Source organism: Rhinoderma darwinii, chromosome 4 (assembly GCF_050947455.1).
Source record: "Rhinoderma darwinii isolate aRhiDar2 chromosome 4, aRhiDar2.hap1, whole genome shotgun sequence".
In the NCBI taxonomy this organism is placed as follows: Eukaryota; Metazoa; Chordata; class Amphibia; order Anura; family Rhinodermatidae; genus Rhinoderma; species Rhinoderma darwinii.
Genome location: NC_134690.1, coordinates 379,577,002 through 379,599,590, shown reverse-complemented (window position 1 = coordinate 379,599,590; position 22,589 = coordinate 379,577,002). Strand labels below are relative to the sequence as shown.

The window sequence follows — 22,589 nt, the reverse complement described above, 5'->3', positions numbered from 1 at the left end:
TTTTAGTTTTAAGACTGCGTGTATGAAAGTTAACCCCTTAGTGACCAGCCCATTTTAGGCCTTAATGACCAAGCTATTTTATTCGGTTTTCTATAGTCGCATTCAAAGAGCTATAACTTTTTTATTTTTTCGTCTACATAGCTGTATGAGGACTTGTTTTTTGCGGGATTAGTTGTACTTTTTAATAGCACCATTTTTGGGTACATATAATTTTTTTATTAACTTTTATTAACTTTTTTGAGGGGATTATAAAAAAAAACTGAAATTCCGCCATTGTTCTATGCGTTTTTAAATTGACGCCGTTCACTATGCGACGTAAATAATATGTTACCCTTATTCTATGGGTCGGTACGATTACGGCGATACCACATATGTAGAGGTTTTTTATGTTTTACGACTTTTGCACAATAAAAACACTTTTGAACTAAAATTATTTGTTTTTGCATCGTCGCTTTCCAAGAGCCGTAACTTTTTTATTTTTCCATCAATGTAGTGATTTTTTGGGCTTGTTTTCTGCGGGACGAGACATAGTTTTGATTGGTACTGTTTTGGGGTGCATGCGACTTATGATTCATTTTTATTATGACTTTTTTGGGGGGCAATGGAAAAAAATAGCAATTTCGCCATTGTTTTTTGCGTTTTTTTTACGGTGTTCACCTTGCGGTTTAAATTACATATTAACTTTATTAATGGAGTCATTACGGTTGCGGCGATACCACATATGTGTACTTTTATTTATTTTTTACACTTTTACTAAATAAAACCACTTTTTATGGAAAAAAATGGTTTTATTTATTTTTTTACTGTAATTTTTATTATTAATCTTTATTTCACATTTATTATTTATTTCATTAGTCCCACTAGGGGACTTTACTGTGCGATGTTCCGATCGCTGCTATAATGCTCTGTTATACTTCGTATATCAGAGCATTATTGCCTGTCAGTGTAAATCTGACAGGCAATCTGTTAGGACGTGTCTCCGCCGCGTCCTAATAGGCATATGTCCAGGGCAGACCTGGGGGCTTTTATCAAGCCCCCGGCTGCCATGACACCCCATCGGAGACCCGCGATTGCATTCGCGGGCCGCCGATGGGTGACAGAGGGAGCTCACTCCCTTTGTAAACAAAGTTAAATGCCGTGGTCGCTATTGACGGCGGCATTTAACGGGTTAAACGGCCGCGATCGAAGTAAACTTCGATCGCGGGCTTTGGAGCAGGAGCTCAGCTGTCATCAGACAGCTGAGCCCCGGCTCCAGGCTGCACGGGAGACCCGTGCAGGACTTAGACTAGGCGAACGTGAAAAGGCGTCAGCCTAGCCTAAGGCCCCTTAGTGACCGACGTGAAAAGGCGTATTGGTGGTCATTAATGGATGGGGAGGGTTTAAGGAAGCAGGAAAAACAATGGGGGAAATTTATCAAAACAAGTGCAATGCAAAAATGAAGCAGTTTACTGTGGTAACCAATTAGACATAAGCTTTAATTGTCCAAAAGGCCCCTGAAAAATGAGAGGTGGAATCTGATTGGTTGCTATGTGCAACTTCTCTACTTTTCCTTTGCACTAAGTTTGATAAATTTCCCCCAATGTCTTTTTTTTATTGAATTTCACAATAAATATTTTTTATTCTTTTTCATATTTTGGAAACTAGAACAGAATACCGAAAAAAAAATGATAGAAAAGACGCTAAAGGAATACCTTAGGCTTCGTTCACATCTGCGTCGGGACTCCGTTGATGGGTTCCGTCGTAGCTTTCCATCAGTGGAACCCATGAACGGAATCCAAACGGAAACAAATGGAAACCATAGGTTTCCGTTTGCATCACCATTAATTTCAATGGTGACGGGTCCGGTGCAAATGATTTCCGTTTGTCACCGTTGTGTAAGGGTTCCGTGGTTTTGACAGAATCAATACCGTAGTTGAATTGCGCTATTAATTCCGTCAAAACAATGGAACCCTTACACAACGGTGATAAACGGAAACCATTTGCATCGGATCTGTCACCATTGAAATCAATTGTGATGCAAACGAAAACCTATGGTTTCCGTTTGTTTCAGTTTGGATTCCGTTCATGGGTTCCCCTGACAGAAAGCCCACGACGGAACCCATGAACGGAGCCCTGACGCAGATGTGAACAAAGCCTTAAAGGAGTTGTACAAAATTAGAAAAACATGTTTGTTGTTTGTTCTCTTCCAGAAACAGTGCTACACCTGTCCACAGTTTGCGTCTGGTATTGCAGCTCAGCTACATATGAAGTGAATGGGTCTTAGCTGCAATACCAGACTATCTGTGGACAAGTGTGATGCTGTTTTTGGAAAAAACATTCATGTTTTTCTAATCCTGGACAACTTTATTTTGTAAATTAAATATATGAATAGTTTTCTTTATTGGCCTACTGTGATAATTTATTTCAACTTTATTTTTTTGGCTTAAAAAACTTCAGCAAAATGTTATAGCGGAGGCCGGCAATGAACAACAGCTGGAGAACGGCAGGATGCCTAAATCACTTCTACGTGTTTCATTATGTTTTAGGACATGAGCTGCATTGCTGTATAATAATTTACAGCATAGGTAAACAGCTTGTTAATTAAGAGTGTGGGGTCTGGTAGCAGGTGTGCTGGGGAGTGGAACATATATATATATATATATACACATACATACATACATACATACATACATACATACTGTTCTGTGCAGACGAGCGGTCAGTTTACGCGTCGCTGTCAAAAGACGGCGCGTAAAATTGCGGCCGCGTCAAAGAAGTGCAGGACATTTCTTGGGACGTAATTGGAGACGTTTTTCATTGTTCCAATGAAAACCAGCTCCAATTACGTTTGTAAAAGATGCCGCGAAAAACGCGTGCACTTGTAAAAACGTCTGAAATTCTGGAGCTGTTTTCTCCTGAAAAGAGCTCCGTCATTTCAGACGTATTTGGCGTTGTCGTGTGAACATACCCTAACATGCGGAGGCAGTGGGATGTTGAGGGTAGCTGCAGTAAAACCTACGTTTTAAAATATTGAGTGGCGTTAGGCCGGAATAATTCATCATGCTTTGGAAATTCATAATCCTTCCAAGTACAGGATGCTGCTCGAGACTGAAGACTCTGTACTGATACATCATATTGTTGTATTTCTTAATAGCTATGTAGGGAGAGGAGCCAGTTATTTAGACAGTATGGCAGAATTGTAAGGTCATGTTCACACTGAGGATTTTTCCTGAAGAAAAATTCAAAGTGGATTTTGCCAAGATTCTGTGGTAGGAATCCGAGGCTGACCCTAAGGTTTCTGCCGTCGTATTGCAGCAAAAACGGCTGTGTTTCTGAACGCAGATTAACCCCATCCAATGGGGCTAATCTGCTTGCGGCTACCCAACGTTGTTTTCGTGGAGGAATACGCTGTGGAAACTGCATCAATAGGTGAATTTTTTATTCCGCTGGCTGAAAACAATGGGACGCTTCATACAAGCGGAATACACTCTGAGCCCAACACGAAAACGCAAAAGGCAGTTTGCTATACAGTTGAAAATGCAGGATTAGGGAATGTTCATACAATTTGGATACGCTACGTAAAAGTACACAGCATATCCAACCTAGAACCCGCACGGCATTTAGGCCAAAAGACCGCCCCAAATTGTGGTGCAGATTTTCAGCCGTAATGGCCACTGTGGAAAGCAGAGCAGAAAAGGGAAGAAAACTCTGTGGGCAGCCCGGCCCCCTGTGTGGACACTATGAAAACGCCAGGGAGGTAAGTAAAGATTTTTTTTATTAATTTGAAACAAGATAAAGCGATTTTTTCTTTCAGATTTGCATTGGGTTGTTTTTTTGCTGCAGAATCGCAATGGAGTAAACCGCAAAGAAAGAGCAACTATTCCGCAGCATGAATTAACATGCTGCGGTGTAAAAAAAAAACGCACCGCTGGTCAATTTATGCAACAAAAATCTGCCGCATGTGACTGCACCCTGACTGGCAATACTGGACCAGACAAATGTCACCCTCCTGATAGGAAACATGTCAGACTTTACGATGATAGTCTAGAGTACACAAAGTAAGGCCCATGCACAGGACCGTGCCCATAATCACGGTCCGTGATTACGGGCACGGCCGGTTGCAGACAGTCACCCGCATTTGCGGGCCGTGCTCCCATTATGAAGCATGGGAGCACAGTCCATAAAATAAAATAAAAATGATATGTCCTATTACTTACTAAAGCTTTCTACGGCCCGGACACCTAAATATAAGGGGAGGTGTCCGTCGGCTATAGCAATGAATGGGAACGTAATTACGGATGAAATCTACGGTCGTGTGAATGGGGCCTTATCCATTGGAAATCTACTACTCACTTGCATTGCTGATGGTCTACATGTGGAGTGATGAGATTGTACTGACAGGGATCTGTGTCTATGTCCTGCAAATGAGACGCGAAATAGGAATTGTTAATAAGATGCAAGAATACAGTACACGGGTTTATTACCAATAGAAAACATTACACAGCTTTCCATTTTTGGTTCCATATGAATAAAAAAACTTACTTACTATCAAAAATGATGGTGGATCATTGAGCCCTTTTCTTAGGGTACATTCACACAGGGCAGTAATGGTACCAGCAGAGAGCAGGGAAAAACCCCCATGTATTTATCCTGATAGGATACTCCTTGTATATTACAGTCCAGGAGATTTCCATGTAAAGTCTAGAACAATAAGGCTGGGTTCACACGGCCTATTTTCAGACATAATGGAGGCGTTTTACGCCTCGAATTACTTCTGAAAAAACGGCTCCAATACGTCGGCAAACATCTGCTCATTACTTTCAATGGGCTTTACGATGTTCTGTGCCGACGACCTGTCATTTAACGCGTCACTGTCAAAAGACGGCTCGTAAAATTAAAATTACAGCCTCGTCAAAAGAAGTGCAGGACACTTCTTGGGACGTTTTTGGAGCCGTTTTCTCATAGACTCCAATGAAAAACGCGAGTTGCTCAAAAAACTTCTGAAAATCAGGGGCTGTTTTCCCTTGTTTACACGCAGTGGTTTCAGACGTAATTCCGGCGTTTTACGCCTCGAATTACGCCTGAAAAAACTGCTCCATTACGCCTACAAAGATCTGCCCATTGCCTGCAATGGGATTTACGATGTTCTGTTCCCACAAGCCTTTATTTTATGCATCGCTGTCAAAATACGGCGCGTAAAATGACGGCTCATCAAAAGAAGTGCAGGACACTTCTTGGGACGTTTTTGGAGGCGTTTTTCATTGACTCCATTGAAAAACAGCTCCAAAAACGGCCGTAAAAAATGCAGCGAAAAACGCGAGTTGCTACAAAAACGTCTGAAAATCAGGAGCTGTTTTCGCCTGAAAACAGCTCCGTATTTTCAGGCGTTTTTGGTCACTGCGTTAGAACATACCCTAAGGCCCCATGCACACGACTGTAGTTTTCATCCGTAGTTACGGATCAGGTAATTATGAAATTGCGGAAACATTAATTTCTATAGACCACGATAAACCTTCGGTATATTTACGGATGTATGTACGGCCCGTAGAAATTATCTGCAAAATATACAACATGTCCTATTCTTGCCCGCAATTGCGGAACGGACTCGCCCGTAGAAGTCTATGGTGCTTCCGCAATTGCGGATGGCTATGGATGTGCATCTGTATTTGCGAATCTGTATTTGTGGACAGTAACATTTCTTACGGTCGTGTGAATGAGGCCAAAGTGTATATTCACACAGAGCAGTATGAGTGCTTACATGTGTTTTTGCAGAGAGAGGTTGGTGTCGTTTTCCACTGCGCCATTACTGCCGTGTGTGAATTTAAAATCTATTTTTGTGGAAAAAAACAAATGATTAATAACCAATCAGAAAGTGATGGCATATCCTAGCAATATACGATCACCTTCTGTGATGGAAATAACCCTTTAGGCCTTATTTACACGTGCGTTGCGCACCTCGGACGTGAAAAACAACAGTTTTTCACGGCCGAGGTGCATCCGTGCTCGGCGCTGCGGAACGCGATGTCTCGCATCCCCCGTAGATGAGAGTCTATGGAGTGATGCGTGAAAAGATAGTATATTTAAACAACGGCTGTGTGAACGGCCACATTGAATTACATAGGTCCGTGGGACGGCCGCTGTTTCAACGGCTGTCCCACGGATGTTTAACATGCTCGTGTGAATTAGGCCTTAGGGTAAGTTCACACATAGCGTAAATACTGCAGATTTTCCGCAACGAAATCTGCAGCATAAGGGTATGTTCACACGCTAGACTAAAAACGTCTGAAAATATGGAGCTGTTTTCAAGCGATAACAGCTCCTGATTTTCAGAAATTTTTGTAACTACTCGCGTTTTTCGCGGCGTATTTTACGGCCGTTATTGGTACTGTTTTTCAATGGAGTCAATGAAAAACGGCTCCGAAAACGTCACAGGAAGCGTCCTGTGCTTCTTTTTCGCAGGCGTCTCTTTACGCGCCGTAGTTTGACAGCGACGTGTAAAATTACACCTCGTGGGAACAGAACACCGTAAAACCCATTGCAAGCAATGGGCAGATGTTTGTATGCGTAATGGAGCCGTTTTTTCAGCCGTAATTCGAGGCGTAAACGGCCTGAATAACGTCTGAAGCCACTGCGTGTGAACATACGCTAATACTGTAGCAGCAGAGTGGATGAGATTTTAACAAATCTCATGCACACGCTGCGTAAATGATAAGCAGAAAAAACGCACAAAAAAATTTACCTGCGGTGCGTTTTTTTAAATCCGCAGCATGTCAATTGTATTTGCGTAATCGCCACTTTTATGTTGCGGATTTTCCCCATTGAATTCAATAGGGTGGTAAAACCTGCAACAAATAGCAGATTCTGTGCTTCTTCGTTAGGGCCGGCCTCCTGGGATGCCGTTTCATCCCATGCGACCGCTGCAGCCAATCACAGGATGCATCGGTCAAATGGGATAAATCATCATCCCAGGAGGCCAGCTGCAGGACGGCAGAGGGACGCATCACCACGGCTACGAGTAAGTATGAAACTTTCTTTTTTTAACATGCAGTTTTCCACAGCGAACATGACAATTTGGTGCGTTTTTTTGTCCGGAATTCCCTGCGGCGACCAGGGTGGATACGATGCGTGCTTTTACGCAGCATATCAGCCCTGTGTGATCATGGCCTAATAAGGTGCAGTCACAAGCGGCAGATTTTGTTGCAGAAATTTCTGCGACTGAAAATTCTATGGGGATGCAAAATCCGCAACAGAAAGCCAAGTGTTGCAACTTTTGCAGTGAAGTTGCAGCGAATCTGGCACATAAATCACAACTCAGGAAAAAAATAATATATATACTTACCCAGAAGTCTCTCCTTCCTGCAGTCCGGCCTCCTGGGATGACGTTGCAACCCATGTGACCGCTGTAGCCAATCACAGGCTGCAGCGTCACATGGCCTGCAATGTCATCCCATGAGGCCGGACAACGCCCAGAGAAGAGGGTAAGTATGGTAGTTTGTTTTCTCCTCAGTGCCATTTTCTACAGCAGAAATTCAGTTCGAGAAATGGTGCGGATTTTCGGACGGAAGGTGCTGCATGCAGGTTCAAGGTTGGATACATTGCGTTATTTTTACGCAGCCTATCCGACCCGTGGGAACCCGGCCTAACTGAGCCGCCAGGTGGGTTGTTTCTCTGGGTATTGTAGGAACCAGTTTGCCAATGCAGTAAACATAGCTGTAGATATACAATATTCCTATATAGTTGTGTTGTTACTTGGTGATTTGAATATTCTCAGGTAACACAAATAACATAGAATAGATTTACACTATAAGTATAAAAGTATTGGGACACAACTCCTTATTCAGACGACTGTATTTTACGTCCGTTGAAATAACGGACAGCACACTGACCCATGCAAATCAATGGGGCTATTCACATGTGTTTTTTCACGCATGGTGTGTCCATTGCGTAAAACTCACTGCATGTCCTATTTGGTCAGTTTTTGCAAACCACATCGCCCATTGAAGTTTATGGGTATGTGAAAAACATGGACAGCACATGAACGACATCCATGTGTTGTCCGTTTTTGACGCATCAGTTGCTAAAAAAAAGATGAGTAAAAAAAATAAAAAATAGGAAGCGCAGAAATACGGACGTCAAAAACTGATGTTACGCAGAAAGCACACTGATGCCACACGGAACTGAAATGCATGGAATACGCTTATTTTTTGGCGGACGCAAAACAGACACGTTCGTCAGAATAAGGCCTTAATCATTGAATTCAGGTGTTTTATTCAATCCCATTGCCACAGGTCACTGTATTCCAGTATATTTTACGGCCCGAAAAATGGCTGAAAATACAGAAGCTGAACGCCTCCAAACATTTGCCCTTTGATTTCAATCAGAAAAAACTGCGTTTTGATCCGACGGGGTGTAAATTTTTTTTTAAAAACAGCTCCAAAAACAGCCGCAAAAAACATTTGTGGTTTAAAAAAAACGTCTGAAAATCAGAGGCTGTTTTCCCTTGAAAACAGCTCCGTTTTTTTTACAGCCGTTTTTTGTTTTGTCTGTAAACATACCCTAACACGTCAGTTCCTGAAATTTCTTCCCTCCTAGATATTCTGTGATTGGTAATATTACAAAGTAGATGCATTTAGGAATCACAGCTACTCAGCCACAAAGTGCGGACCACATAAAGATACAGAGCGGCGTTGCCGAGTGCTGAGGCGCATAGTGCAGAAAAGTCGCCACCGCTCTGCTCACTCAATAACTGCAGAGTATAAACCTCCTCTGGTATTAACATCCGCACAAAATCTATGACCTGGAAGCTTCATGGCATGGGGGCTATGCAGCTGCACTCCAGCCTTACATCACCAAGCACAATGCCAAGCGTCGGATAGAGTGGAGTAAAGCCCCCACCACTGGACTCTGGAGCTGTGGAAACGTGTTCTGTGGAGTGATGAATCACGCTTCTCTATCTGGCGGTCTGATGGACGAGTCTGGGTTTGGTTAATGTTCCCTGCCTGACTGTATTGTGCCTGTAGAGTTTGGTGGAGGAGGGATAATGCTATGGGGTCGTTTTTCAGGGTTTGGCCTAGGCCCTTTAGTTCCAGTGAAGGGAAATCTTAATCCTTCAGCATACCAAGACATTTTGGACATTTGTAGCTTCCAAATTTTGGGGAACAATTTGGGGTTCGGCCCTTTTCTGTTCCAGGATGACTGTACCCGGTGCACGAGGTCCATAAAGACATGGTGGGGGGAGTTTGGTGAGGAAGAACTTGACTGGTCCGTACAGAGCCCCGACCTCAACCCCATCCAACAAGTTTGGGATGATCTAGAACGGAGATTGTGAGCCCGGCCCTCTTCCCCAACATCAGTGTCTGACCTCACAAATGTTCTTCTGGATAAATGGGCAAAAATGCCAATAGACACAACCCAAAATCTTGTATCTAGCCTTCCCAGAAGAGTGGAGGGTGTTTTACTGCAAAGGGGGGGGGGGGGGGACCAACTCCATATTAATGCCTGTGGATTTAGAATGGGACGTCATAAAAACTCCTGTAAGTGTAATGTGTAGGTGTCCCAAAATTTTTGTCCATATAGTGTATGTATCGAGGCCTTATGTGAACTTCCTGGGCACTAATGAAAAATCTGCAAGAGGGCCCCCCCCCCCCCCAATCTGCCATCTATAATTCTAATGTCTTGTGATGAGGCAGAGGGGGCTCTGTGACTGCTACCTGTGCCCCCTATAGCTACGCCCTTGATATGTATAGAAATGATAAGCAGCTGATTTAGAAAAATGGAAAGAACAGGCACAAACGATAAAATGGGATTACTGGCACGCAACACTTTGCATCTGATATTTGTAGCTCAGCCTGGAGGACGAGGTGACATTAAATATGTCTGTCTTTTATTTACCAAGTGAAAGGAGAACTAGGACACGGGGATCCGCTGGAAGGAAAGGTGAAGAGGTTCTCCGGCTAATACAGCTCGAGTTGACAACCTGACTCTCAGCAATGTAAAATCGCCCTTGGCTACAGAAATCTATAATTTATGAAAGATAGAGTCCAGTGCCGTCAATGAGTTCCCGACGAGCTGCAATATCTGCGCTTTCTTATAAACGGAAGAATTGTAGGTTGTTTTTCTATTGATTCCAATAATACCCATCCATTAGTAGAAGTCTCCACATAAAATATAAATATATCCAGTATATCATGTACGGAATAATAGAGGAAATATGTTTTATAGAGGTTTGCTCAGTCCAAAATAAAGGGGGGAGGGGCTGGTGTAGCAAACATGGATCACTCCAATGCAACAACCAGTGTATGAAGCTATTCCAGAAGTACAGATGCAGAATATTTACTGGTGATGTTTGCATTTTTTTTATTTTTTTAAATGTATTTTAGCATTTTAATTCACTTTTATTTGTCTACTTGCACTGTCTAATGCACTGCATTTCCTGATCATCTTCGTTCATGAATAGAATGCTAGAACTGCAGTAAGGACTGACACACAGGCACAAGAGTAGAAGAGAGAGCAGTGAGAATATAACACAATAGAATATGCCGTTCAGGAGATGGGGAAAACTGGTTGATAAACCATGTGACAATATAGTGGGCACGGGTGGTGGCTGGCATTGTAAGGCTCTGTTAACGCCACATTGGGGTACGACTAGGAATGCCAAAAGCACACTCTATGTCAGGCCCTTATATGTCAGGTGAACATATATGTACTCAAGCATGGAGTGATCAGAACTTTTTTTCCCGCAATTTTGTGCGTTTTTCAATGCGGTTGTGTTTTTACCGCAACTACATCGAAAAAACGCATCACATTGCAGTAAAAACGCTTGCAGTTTTTGGCTACGTTTTTTCCGATGCAGTTCTATCTGCACCTCAACATGTGGAAGGTTCCCAGACCTGGAGTTCTAAACCCATAGCTACATATGGCTCATTTATACAGAGGACTCTACTGGATCGCAGAGAGAAATGACCGACTATCCTCTCTCTTCCCTAGGCTGCACTAACGGAGAGCTCTTTAATCTAAAATCAATTTAATCTGACTATATATTTCAATAGGGACTAGCTTAATAGGAGCATAGACATATTTAAATGAATGTTCCTAACCAGAGAGCATTCTCAATCACTCCCGCTGTGCTATTTTATAGGGTTTAAAGAAGTATATAAATTAGTAATAACATTGTTAGTTAACAGTTTACCTTACCTTATCTCTCACACCAAGCAGTACAGCACTTCTTGAGATATTCCGGAATGAAGAAAGACGTGGGAGTTTTTCCACCAGATCGCGGAATTCTGGAATTTTGTAGCAGCCGGGTAATAAAGCTTCTCCCGATCCCGCTGTGCTCAAGGGCTTCTTCCGTCCTTGTCCTTTGAAGCTATAGGTTTGCTGAACAGGATTACGTTTTGCATCATCGAGAAAATCACGGACATTATAAGTCCCTGGACGAGGGGATTCCTGATGGCACAAAAAATAATGACTATAAATAAACGTCCCGAAAAACGGCTGAAAAATCGGAAGCAGAACGCCTCCAAACATCTGCCCATTGATTTCAATTCCCTACTTCTTGCTAACCTATTGGCTATGCAGTATGTTAGCAGAATGTTGCAGACAGATGGAAGGAATTATAACTGCAGGATCAGACTACAAAGGGTTTGTTTGTAGTCTGTAACCATGGACACATAGGTCTGCATAGTACCTGTATACACAATCACAAATGATAGGATATTTCTAATCAAGACTTTTTGCATAGCTGTTTGATTTTTTTTATTTTGGAAGCATTTCAGCAAAAAAATTTACTTCAAACCAAAATAGTAAAGGAAGTTAGCTACTTCCTTCTTATCGCTGAACTACACTTTTTACTCTGTCCACATTTGCGTCGGGGGCTTTGTAGAAAATTCCATCATATTTGATAGAAGGAATAGTGCTGCACGCAATGCTATTCTTCCCCTCAAAATGTTGGACACCCCAACATACATTGTAAGTCATTGGGTTCCTTCAGGTGCTGGTGGTATCCGCCATACGATGTATCTAGTAGAGTGTTGTGGTTTCCATTATAAACAGAAGCCATGACACTGTTGTGAACAGAGCCTAAGAATTTATTTTTTTTTTTTAAATACGTGGACACTGAAATTATGTTTCATTCAAGCTGAGAGAGGGAGGGGGAGGGGCAGGGCCCACTGGCGACCAGGTGACATACAAGATAGACCCATAAGAGCTAATATTGCTGACAATGATAGCTGTCCTATAACTATGTAATAGGGCCCACGTACACAACCGTAGTTTTCCTCCATAATTATGGATCAGGTAATTACAGATGAAATTGTGGACCCATTCATTTCTATGGACCACGGACACCATATAATTACGGATGTATGTCAGGGCCGTAGAAATGATCTGCAAAATATAGAATATGTCCTATTCTTGTCTGAGGCCTAAGCCGGAGAGGTGCTAGCGATATCCCATCATTTGATAAGATGGGAGCACCCTTTTAAGTTATAGGGCCCCCTTTTCTCCCATAACGCTGTAATATATGACTTGTATACACATGCGTGCTTACCCTGAGTGAATATAACCACCAGGCATCCCTCTCTGTAAACAGCTTTTCCTGTTCGATATCTGGATTCTGTTAACAAGAACAAATACACCGTTGAGCTGTCATAAATGTTATAGATTTCCATAGGTTACAATAGAATGTACTAAACTACTACAAACGACAACACCAATCATGATACATTGTTTTGCCTTAGGGTATGTTCACACGCTAGCTGGCTTTTACGGCTGAAATGACAGCCTGTTTTCAGAACAAAACAGCTGCGTCATTTCAGCCGTAAATGCTCCTCCTCGTAATATACGAGGCGTCTGTGACGCTCGTATATCTTGAGCTGCTCTTCATTGAGTTCAATGAAGAACGGCTCAAATTACGTTGCAAAGAAGTGCCCTGCACTTCTTTGCCGAGGCAGTCAATTTACGCGTCGTCGTTTGACAGCTGTCAAATGACGACGCGTAAATTACAGGTCGTCTGCACAATACGTCGGCAAACCCATTCAAATGAATGGGCAGATGTTTGCCGACGTATTGTAGCCCTATTTTCAGACGTAAAACGAGGCATAATACGCCTCGTTTACGTCTGAAAATAGGTCGTGTGAACCCAGCCTTAAGCTGTAATAAATATACGTATGACCACGTATGACCACGTATGACCATTGTCTTCAGGTGATTCTTGTTTCTCGCTACAAATGTATGTTCCACAACAATCACACCCAGAGCTGCGAACACTTTACAACTAATATCCCATACAAAGAATGACATCACTGCAATTACGGATTTCTGGCACTGACAATAATGATATCACCTGCGAAATACTAAGGAAATCCTGAAAACATGACTTGTTGGGGGTTGTTGAGGACTGGACTTAAAAAAAACCCTCATATAAACAAACTGCTTGTGTATCCCTGGTTTCCACAGGTCTGATACGCTGCATAAAAAATGCGCAGCGTATGCGACCTGGAACCCGCAGTACATTCCGTCCGAAAAAATCACACCATTGTGGTGCGGTTTTTCAAGCGGAATTTCCACTGCAGAAGTAAGCACTTATACTTACCACCTCTGTCTTCTCTGCGTGTAGTCCGGCCTCCTATGATGACGTTGCAGGCCATGTGACGCTGCAGCCTATGATTGGCTGCAGGGGTCACATGGGATGAAACGTCATCCCAGGAGGCCGGACTCCAGGAAGAAGGAGGGCGTTCTGGGTATGATTTTTTTTTGTTTTCCGTAGTTGCGATTTTTGCGCCGTAATCACTGCGAATACATCGCAGAAGTCACAACACTTGGCTTTCTGTTGCGGGCTTTGCATCCCCACTGAATTCAATGGGGAAAAGCTGCAATGGAAAATCAACTAAAACACAGCATAAATTGACATGCTTCGGAATTAAATTCCGCACCGCAGGTCAATTTATTAAGGTTTACGCTGTGGTTTTTTCCCGCAGCGTGGGCTTGAGATTTTGTAAGTCTTATCCACTTTGCTGCTACTGTAAATGCTGCAGAATTTCCACACAGAATTCCATTGCGGAATAGTGGTTACGCTATGTGGGAACCCGGCCTAAGGCCAGGATCACACACACAGTTTTGATGCAGTTTTTGGCTCAGTTTTCTGATTCAAAGCCAGAAGTGGATCCATAAGGAGATAAAGGTATCCCCTTCTGTGTTTGGCTCGAAAACCTGACCCAACAACTGCCGCAGAAACTGCATCGAAACTGAGTGTGTGATTCTGGCCTTATAGGAGTTTTTCTCAGATTAGTCCTAGGTGCCAACTTTTAAGTAATGATTTCAGGGAGACTTGAGATGGAGTGGGTTCTGTGCGCTGCAAAATGTACTCTTATGTAAACCCCACCCACAAGTGCAGACCCCCCCCCCCCTTTATAATGACATCCAACGTGCCTCCATTATGCACCATTAGGCTGGGTTCACACAACCTATTGTCAGACGTATTGGAGGCGTTTTACGCCTCGAATTACGTCTGAAAAAACGGCTCCAATACGTCGGCAAACATCTGCCCATTACTTTCAATGGGTCTTATGATGTACTGTGCCGACGACCTGTCATTTTACGCGTCGCTGTCAAAAGACCGCGCGTAAAATAACAGTCTCATCAAAAGAAGTGCAGGACACTTTTTGGGATGTTTTTGGAGCCGTTTTCTCAAAGACTCACAGCTCCAAAAACAGCCGTAAAAAACGCAGAGAAAACGCGAGTTGCTCAAAAAAACGTCTGAAAATCAGGGGCTGTTTTCCCGTTTGTTAAGCGTGTGAACATACCCTTAGAGTGACCCCATTAAATGATAAAACTCTTGTTGGCTGCAGCCACCACAAGGGGACATTAAAGTTAATAAAAATGTATATAAATACATGTGAAGCCAGCTCGGGCTAATAGTGGCCACCAGCAACCTTTGCAGAAGACTGACCTGCTCTCGGGAGTATGGGAGATCTTCCCTATTTTGAGAGACACCTAACAAATCCGGAAGAGTAGGTAAGGCCTTATTCATATGAGCGTATTTTACGTCCTTGTTACGTGCGTTAAAACAACAGACGTCACGCGGACTTATGCAATTCAATGGGGCCATTCAGACATTCAGTGTTTTTCACGAAGCGTGTGTCCGCTATCTTATTGCATGTCCCATTCTTGTGCGTTTTTTGCGCATCACGCACATTTGCTAAAGAAATGATAAGAAAAACTCCTTCAGTTTTTGTTTGCTGACGTAAAAAACACATGACATATGGATGACATACGAGCGTACAAAACCAAGACGCGCGCCGTACACTGATGCCATGCGGAACCGCAATGCAGGAAAAACGCTGCATTTTTTTGCGTGCAAAACGGACATGTGTGAATAAGGCCTTAGTCTGGGTTTAGTGGTGGTGTTAAATGTTGGCAGCATTTGGTAAGGAGGTTCCCCTCCTAAATCTATTAAAATAAAATAATGCATAAATAGATAGAAAACAAGGTTTGGCAGAAGCCAATGCTCCTTTCCCTTCTCTGCATAGGGACAACTCGTTTAAAAGGTTGTAGTTGTTAGGCAATATATCCATAGCAACCAGTAAGAGGCCTTTCACTCTTCGAACCGCACTTTTTTTAATATTTTTTTTTAATTTTTTGGTAAAATACGAACAGCAATGCTATATGGCTGATGACTGTACTCTCGCTTCCTGGACATTTCTCTGCCAATTGACTTTCATTTATTTCAGCTGCCATAAAGCTCTATAAAAATACAAAATAAATAACTACAACATTTTAAAAAAGAACACACACATTATTTATGTTTTTCAGACTAACATCTAATTAATTAAACTATAATGTAAATATATAATACATTGCTTTAAACTGCACAATAAATGTTTCAAAGTGACCCCATGCACACCAACGTATTTTTACGGCCGCAATTCACCCGCAAATCTGCAGGTGAATTGCGGCCCCATTAATTTTAATGGGCCCATGCACACGACCGTGGTTTGCACAGTCCGTGCATGTTCAGGAGCCTGGACCGCAAAAAGAACGGACATGTCTTATTACGGCTTTGTTTTGCGGTCCAGGCTCATAGAAATTAATGCACGGCCCGCGATTTGTGGGTGGCGTGCGGGTGACACTCCACGGCCATCGACCCCTTAAAATCACGGCCGTGCACATGGCTACGGTTGTGTGCATGAGGCCTTAGGGTTAGCGTCCCTGTAATACTGTGGCCTAGCTGCTGCAGAACATCTTTGATTTGAGCATCCCCTCTTTCTTATAAAAGGGGCTTAGCTGCGGTTGCCACCAGGCTGATGAACCACCAGTCCAGCCGGCATTCACAGTGGAAGACCAGTAAGGGGGGATTTACACGAGCGTGTGCGTTTTGTGCGCACAAAAGGCACTTAACAGCTCCGTGTCTCAGCCCCATATGATGCGCGGCTGCGTGGTTTTCGCGCAGCCGCCATCATTATGACACTGTATATTTGTAAACAGAAAAGCACGTGGTGTTTTTCTGTTTTCATTCATACTTTTTACTGCTGTTGCGCGAATCACGCGCGTCACACGGAAGTGCTTCCGTGTGCTGCGCGTGATTTTCACGCACCCATTGACTTCAATGGGTGCGTGATGCGCGAACAACGTACAAATATAGGACATGTCGTGAGTTTTACGCAGCGGACACACGCTGCGTGAAACTCACGGATAGTCTGCACGGCCCCATAGACTAACATAGGTCCGTGCGAGACGCGTGAAAATCACGCGCGTTGCACGGACGTATTACACGTTCGTCTAAATAAGTACAAAAAATTAACAGGCAATATCAAGTTACGTGAATTTTGCATAACAACACAATGCTAAGTCAGATTACATCCTATTTGGATTCGATTCTCATCCTTTGCCAGTCCTAGGAACATCAATAGCGTCAGAGTAGGTCAAGTGTGAGATTGGAGCCTGCGGGAGATTGCAGCAGAGAACCTTTGCTGCCCCGGGAGTCAAGCACGGAGGTCGCAGGAAAGGAGGATACTGACTTAGTTACAAGGAGTCATTGACTGTCTGAGGCTCCCAGACTTAGATATTTATGACATATCCACAGGATATGTCATAAATGTCAGATAGATGCGGGTCCCACCTCTGAGACCTGCGCCTATCTCTAGAACGGAGCCCCCTAAACCCTGTTCTACCTCTCTGTGCTCCGGCTGACTCGTGTGATTCCCGACCATGAAGAAGAAAACAGCGTAGCACGTTGAGCTACGCTGTTTCCGTAACTGCCATTCAGTTCTATGGGACTTACGGAAACAGCTTAGCTCAGCAAGCTACGCTGTTTTCTTCTTCATGGTCGGGAATCACATGCTTCAGCCGCAACACAGAGAGGTAGAACGGGGTTTAGGGGGCCTCGTTATAGAGATAGGTGCGGGTCCCAGACGTGGGACCCACATCAGTCTGACATTAAGTAAAATCTGCAAAATCTGCAGTGTTTTACAGTAGCAGCAGTGTGGGTGAGATTTCAACAAATTTCATCACCACACAGAAGGAAAAAAACGCCGAAAAAAACGCACATAAATTGACCTGCGGTGCGGTTTCTTCAGCTGCAGCAAGTCAATTAATGTTGCGAAATCGCTGCTCTTCTGTTGCGGGTTTTCCCCATTTAATTCAATGGGGTGCTTAAACCCGCAACAAAGTAGTGTGTGTTGTGACATTTGCATTGGGATCGCAGCGATTAAAAAATTATACTTACCCAGAGTTCCATGCTTCTCCAGTTCGACCTCCTGCGATGACGTTGCAATCACAGGCTGCAGCAGTCACGTGGCCTGCAACATCATCCCAAGAGGCTGGACCAGTGCAGAAGAGATGGAGCGGGTAAGTATGATTATTTTTTTGTTTTGCTTTTTTTTTTTATTCCGCCGCTGCTTTCCACAGCTGAAATTCCACCCGAAAAAACGCATCAGTGTACTCCGGATTTTCGGATGCCATTTTCTGCTGTGTTCAGGGTGGATATGCTGTGCAGCTTGACGTAGCGTATACGCCATGAACACTCCGTATGTGTTCCTACCCTAATGGCATATCCTGTGGATATGCCATAAATGTCCCTGACGGGAAGACCCCTTTAAGTGGTAAACCACATTCCGTGTGAGGTCCTGTCCGTGAAAATACACCCACTTTTTGTCTATGTTGGGCTGTATTTACAAATCGTTTCCACAAAATGAGACAAAAACGGCAAGTGTAAATACACCCTTAAGCCTTATTTACACAAGTGTTGCGCATCTCGGACGTGAAAAACTGAAGTTTTTCACGTCCGAGGTGCATCCATGCTCTGCGCTGCGGGACGCGATGTCACCCATCCCCCATAGATCTATGGAGGGATGCGTGACGCATAAAAAATAGGACATGTCCTATTTTCTCACGGACCCTTCACATGGTCCATTGAAACAACGGCTGTGTGAACGGCCACATTGAATTACAAAGGTCCGTGGGGCGGCCGTCACATGGACGTTTAACACGCTCGTGTAAATAAGGCCTAAATCTGGCTGGTATTTTTGAGTGGAAAAGGTGGCAACCCAAGGTTCAGCAACTGCTGGGGTGTCTAATGTAGGCATGAAACATTGCTCCAGCTTCTTCAGAACCAATTGCTTATGAAGCTCTCCCCTGGGGTGTAAATGCGGCCTAAGAAGGAAAAGCCAGAGAAGTGACGTTGAGGAGGGTAGAAAATACTGGCACAGTGCTGTGTACATCTGGTCAAATACATTAAATATTAGAAAAAATGGTTTGCTTTTTTTCACCCAAAAATTTGTGCCACCCTTGCCCATGGGCTGCAGGTTAGCCCAGTGAATTGGGCTTAGTTGCAATACCAAACAAAACCCAAGAGTGGCATTTTATTGATTCTAGATCTAATCTCACCCCTTTAACAACCCAGCTGCCAGGGAAAAAAAAAGACACGGCCATTGGTTGGATTTTAACATGCCCAATCCTTTGTTCCTTTGGAGATAAATATTCCTACCACAGTGTATTTATTCAGCATGACTAACAATATGCATAATCCCGTAACACACTACTCACCTGCTGCAGAACCTCTTCTGGAGAGTTAGAGGGAAATTCCTGTCCACCATTGATTCATATAAAAACGGCTTTAGCATCTGAGGTGTGTAATATTTTATTTTGCAGCAGGTGGGACACAGAACTGTATAATAAATACTGCAGATGTTGAAGAATCTCTTTTTTTTTTTATAGGGAGAGGAAGGGCTACAAGTCGGTCAATCCGTGCTTGGCATAGGAGAAGGAACTTCCTGCAAAAGTGACCTGTAACTGACTGCATCTGCAGGAAGAGATCAGTAGTGTTTTTGTAGCGCCGCTTATCTCTGTATAATCGTCAGTTTGACATCAGAATGTGATGTTTTTACAAATATTATTTACAGACATCAATGGAAAATTGTATTTGATGTGTATTATAGAGTTATTCTTTACACACATTAAACCTATGATACTTCACCAAGATAAATGGTTGTGGTTACTTACACCTAAGAAATATCAGAATCTGCTGACTAATGTCTTTACTGCTCTTTTGCCATCATAACATAGGGCTGCTAAGGGTGGTCTTACAGGGCCCCACAAGGGTCGTGTAAACGGGCACTGATCAACAAGACAGCTCTTTGATCGGCGCTCGTTTGCTCCTTTCACAAGGAGCTATGGACGTGGACTAGTGCTCCTTATTCCGATCGCTCGTCCCCATACATTTCTATCATGTCAGCAGCTCGTCTCCCTCTTTACACAGGGAGATGCGCTGCCCACAATGATAATATTTTCGGCATTTAAAATGATACAATCAGCCGCTGAACAAGTGTTTGCTCGTTTATCGGCTGATCGTTGCCCTGTTTACACAGGGTAATTATCGGGAACGAGCGTTCTGTGAATACTCGTTTACCTGATAATTGGCTGGTGTAAAAAGGCCCTTACCTTCACTATGAGATGGCAATCACCAGACAACATTGTTGGTAGAACCTAAATATATTTTGTCGATTAGGGTGTTGAAGGGTGGTAGCTTATGACGTGACTCTCACACCCAAACCTGGGACACCCCGTTGGACCACTTTCCCAGCCAAGCTCAATAAATACGGCTAGGAAGCACCCATATTTCCAAGCCTTTAAAGGGCTAACATTGTTCTCTAATTTCCTAGTAAATTGCAGTGTTCATTATCGATAAATCCTAATTATTATTTATTTTGTAGCGCTTCTAATGATGCATTTACATTAACCAAACAGCGCACAGACATTTTATTTCAGATTCTGAGCAGCTGTAAAAAAAACTTTTTGTGTGCACAGTGTGCCAATAATGACAGGGAACAATGCTTGGAACTCATCTCCAGTGTTTCCATTCATTCTTGTAAAGTCTTTCTGATCAGCGGGGAGGTCTATTTTCCTGTCTTGATTTCACACATTTTTGGATAGATTGGTGGATGTTCCCGCTGGCAGGAATGATGTCGAAACAAAAACAAAACCCTCGTCTTCTATCTCTACAATGTTTATTCAAAAGATATCGTAAACCCTCGTATGTCTTGTATTCTGGGACAGAAAACTGTAATTACGGACAAAATTTACGGTTGCGTGCATGGGGCCTTAACCCCGTTATTCTTCACACGGTATTTTGTTCCGTTTCTCGTGGGCCATTGCTTTGCTTAAAAAAACCGCTGCGGCCAGATGTTACCTTTTACAGTCTATAGTGAATTATTGAAAAGGCTTCATATAAAGCGTTTTGATTTGTGTCTTTATTATGACTTTTTTTTTCAAAACGCAGCATACTCTGGGTTTGCTATTTTACTGACACAAACGGAAACGAGAGGTTTCCGTTTCCATCACCATTGATTTCAATGGTGACGGATCCGGTGCCAATGGTTTCCGTTTGTCTCCATTGTGCAAGGGTTCCGGCGTTTTGACAGAATCAATAGCGTAGTTGACTATGCTATTGATTCCGTCAAAACGACAGAACCCCTGCACAACAGAGACAAATGGAAACCATTGGCACCAGATCAGTCACACTAAAATCAATGGTAATGGAAACGGAAACCTCTCGTTTCCGTTTGTGTCAGTCAGGGCTCCTTTCCGACAGAATTCTTAGACGGAACGTCGGAAACGGAGCCCTGACGCAGAGGTGAACGCCGCCTTAAAAAAGGCAAGAAAAAAAATCTTGAACGTTATGGAGTTTTTGTTTTTTTTTAAATTATTTAAAACACATAAAAGAAAATTGTTTGCGTGAATGAGGCCTAAGGCTGAAATCACACATGCCGTTTTTGCTGCCGTTTTTTTTCGCCAAACACAGGAGTGGATGTAAAAGAGAGGAGATATATCAGACTTTCCTTTATACTTTTCCTTCTTTTTGTATTTGCTCCTTTGTTTGGTTCAAAAATAAGAAAACGGCTACAAAAACTGGACGTGTGATTCCAAGCTTATTCCAATTGTCTCCTATATTAGGGGAGTACCTGGCGAGTAAATTCTGCAATGTTATTCTATTGCCTAAACCTTTCTCCATCATCTTCCTCATCAACATCCTCCATACTTCAGAAGCATACATCATATATCATAGGTACTCACAGACTATCAATTTACAACCATCCGTAAAAAGAGAACATATTAGATAGGAATTACCTTCTTATGGCGCGTGATCTGTTGATTGCTTCTTCTAATCTTCACTGCAGTCATTTTACTAACCTAAGTAACTATAACAATGTATAGTAAACTTACCGACACTACGCGGACATGTGGCCCAACCGGACAGTCAAGCCAATGGCCCCCAGCAGCTTCCACATACCGCTAGTGCTAGTGTTTGTCATGACACCCGGCTGCAGGGAGAAAAGCGCAACCTGAATGATTGATGTAGTCACAAGGTGAAATTATCATAGGCTTAGTCAGTAATACATAGTAAGTGATACAAAGCATGGTACAGCACATTAAATGACTGTAAGGGATATAATATTTCTGTACACATTGAGGGTTTTCCAGGATATTACATTCATAGTACAGACCATTAATGTATGATCGGGGAAGCATCGTGGCCCCTTCACTGCAGTACCCAAACCAATAATGCCCATACGCGAGTGGCATTGTCTGGTACTGCAGCTCAGCCCATTCAGATGAGCGTGGTTGAGCTGCAGTACCAGCCACAGCCACACTTGTATCGACTGCAGATCAGTGAGGGTCCTGCTGTGGGAAACCCCACAATTATACATTGATGGCCTATCCTAAAGCTGGCCATACCCTTTAGATAGCTGTTGGCCGAATGATAGTTCAGATGACAGCTATTCCTCTCGACTCCCACGTGCACACTTGGCTCAGCGAATAAAAATTAAAAAATGGCTGAACGACAAACTGTACAACCAAAACATTTCTATGTTCCGTAAAATCTTAAATACACAATATGGACAAAAGTATTAGGACGCCTACACATTACACCTACAGGAGCTTTTATGACTTCCCATTCCAAATCCATAGGCATTAATATGGAGTTGGTTCGTCCTTTGCAGTAAAACAGCTTCCACTCTTCTGGGAAGGATTTCTACAAGATTTTGGACCGTGTCTGTCAGAATTTTTGCCCATTCATCCAGAAGAGCATTTGTGAGGTCAGACACTGATGTTGG

The 22,589-nt window shown here is 43.0% G+C and overlaps 1 protein-coding gene across 1 annotated transcript in view; it reads right to left on the bottom strand.

The window, feature by feature from the left end:
• STPG4 (sperm-tail PG-rich repeat containing 4) overlaps positions 1-21,654 on the bottom strand; it is a 65,678-nt gene extending 44,024 nt beyond the window's left edge. The window contains exons 1-4 of the mRNA XM_075863759.1: positions 21,601-21,654; positions 12,527-12,592; positions 11,173-11,424; positions 4,333-4,397 (exon numbers count right to left, since the gene is read on the bottom strand). Coding sequence (XP_075719874.1) covers positions 4,333-4,397; positions 11,173-11,424; positions 12,527-12,592; positions 21,601-21,654 — 437 coding nt within the window. The remainder of the gene's footprint in view (positions 1-4,332; positions 4,398-11,172; positions 11,425-12,526; positions 12,593-21,600) is intronic.
• Between the last annotated feature and the right edge of the window lie 935 nt (positions 21,655-22,589).